Here is a 2,168-nt window from a genome sequence, read left to right as displayed (position 1 = left end):
TTAAGTACTTCATGATCTACACTAATTAAGCAAATTGCATATAAAGTGACATCATTTAAATCATAAGAAAAATGAAACTAATAATTATATTTTTAAAAGTAATTATAAAAAGCATTGCCATGGAAAGTGTGAAAATGTGTTAATAATTGCATTTTAATTTTTTAAAATCTCACCCCACAGATAAGCAACAAATGCCTTAACGATAGCATCTGCTTAATTCGATTTTCTAATATTTCATAGAATAAAGATAGCAATGTACAAAAACAATTACAGCCTCCATAGCCTTAATCATTTGTCATGACAAATGGACATTTATAAATGCATGTTATCATATAGAAATATAAATAAATGAAGATACACACTTCAGTTTCTCTAATCTGCATTGTTTGTTTTCCAGCAGACGACAGATCTTCTCAATTCCTGAGTTTCCGAGTTTATTTCCACTCAGATCCAGCTCTATCAGGTTTGAAGGATTTGAATTAAATGCTGAAGTCAGAGCAGCACAACCTTCTGCTGTAATACTGTTATTATTCAACCTGCAGAGAAAGAAAAAGAGATGAAATATTCTTATATTAAAATATACTTTTTCTTATTTGTAAGTCGCTTTGGATAAAAGCGTCTGCTAAATGACTAAAAGTAAAGTAAAGTAAATATTCTTCAGTTCATCTCAAAACCTTCTTTAATGAACAGCAATGACATTCTTCAATGCTTTTGCTTGTATTGTTGTTATTTGAAAGCTGCTCTTGTATCTGCTAAGTTAATAAATGCAAAATGTTCACCTTATCCAGTTATTGAATGTAAAACATAAAAGAAAATGTTATATATTAAAGATACTTCGGCTTCACTTTATATTAGGTGTCTTTGACTACTATGTACATACAGTACAAATAATAAAAATATTAATTGTTAGGTACAATGTACTTATTGTGCTCAAGGTAATATAAATGACATCTGTTCATCATATGAAGCAATCAAGTCTCTTCAGAAAATTTGGACTAAACCAATCAATTCATATGGATTAGTTTTATGATCTTTTCATGAACTTTTTGAAGCATCAAAATGGTAGTCGTCCAGACTGTCAATGGAGGGACAGAAATTGCTCAGATTTCATTAATCAACACAAACTCAGCACACCTGAAAAAACGATAGGTGCATAGGAAAAATAGTCTATAATAGACAACACTGTCAAATCAAAAATATAAAAAGATGCAATCTTGCATCTTTTTATAATTCAGATTTCATTTAAAAAATATCTTAATTTGTGTTCCGAAGAAGAACGAAAGTCTTACGAGTTTGGAATGACACGAGGGTGAGTAAATGATGACAGAATTTTAATTTTTGTGTGAACTATCCCTTTAAATGTGACGCATATATAAAAAATACATTCATGCATTTGCAAAATTTTGATGCTGCTTAAATTGTCTCCATTTTTAATCATGCTGTATTATCTGCTCCACAATCTCGTATATATACTGTTCTTTTACTGAAGCTCTCTCTGCACCTATACCTTTCTGGCAGTCATTTGACTTGTGCTTGGCGCTGAGGCAAAGTTCAGTGCACGCCTAAAACATCTGTAATGTGGCTGTAAAGAGACAGTTCTATGTCTAAATAAGTCAGAAACAGCAGTTGTGAGCAGGTGGTCAAAGAGGTGGCCAAGAGAACTTTATCAATTTAAATGTTAGTACATAGTGGCTGATAACGCTTAATATAAAGAGGGCCCAATACTTCCAAAACAAAGTATACATTTGAAACTTATGTGAAATACTCACTGAAGTTTGTTGAATTGACAGTGTTTGTCCTCCAGTAGAGCAGCGAGATAATTCACTAATTTTATGTCAAGTTTATGTCCACTCAGATTCAGCTCTCTCATAAATAAGGGTTTTCTACCCATAATTCCAGTCACATACTGACAGGCTTTCTCTGCAGCAGGACTCAAAAACCTGGAGAAGAGAAGATGAAGCAGGATTCAATTCAACAGAACTTGATGTAATCATCAATAGTCAGTTTTTAAAACAGCACAATTAGTTGTTGGAACAAAGTTAGTGAAATAAAATTTATATGAATAATTAACCTCCATATCAGGTGAATTTTGTATCATTTGTATCATTATTTTGTATAATTTGATCACGTCTCACCTCAGTGTCTTCAGCTGACAGTTTGGATCCTGT

General features: G+C 32.0%; 1 protein-coding gene across 1 annotated transcript; it reads right to left on the bottom strand.

Moving 5' to 3' along the window:
• Positions 1-196: 196 nt before the first annotated feature.
• Positions 197-2,162, bottom strand: LOC107724225 (ribonuclease inhibitor-like). The gene is made up of 4 exons (XM_016533064.1): positions 2,136-2,162; positions 1,770-1,940; positions 359-536; positions 197-226 (listed from the first exon to the last, which is right to left on the bottom strand). Exons 2-4 carry the CDS (start codon positions 1,889-1,891, stop codon positions 197-199), a joined length of 330 nt encoding a protein of 109 aa, XP_016388550.1. The 5' UTR covers positions 1,892-1,940; positions 2,136-2,162.
• Between the last annotated feature and the right edge of the window lie 6 nt (positions 2,163-2,168).

The sequence above is a fragment of the Sinocyclocheilus rhinocerous genome, unplaced genomic scaffold (assembly GCF_001515625.1).
Source record: "Sinocyclocheilus rhinocerous isolate Xijiao unplaced genomic scaffold, SAMN03320098_v1.1 scaffold27068, whole genome shotgun sequence".
Classification (NCBI taxonomy): domain Eukaryota; kingdom Metazoa; phylum Chordata; class Actinopteri; order Cypriniformes; family Cyprinidae; genus Sinocyclocheilus; species Sinocyclocheilus rhinocerous.
Note: the sequence above shows the minus strand (reverse complement) of the source record. Positions and strands in the feature narration are given on the sequence as shown.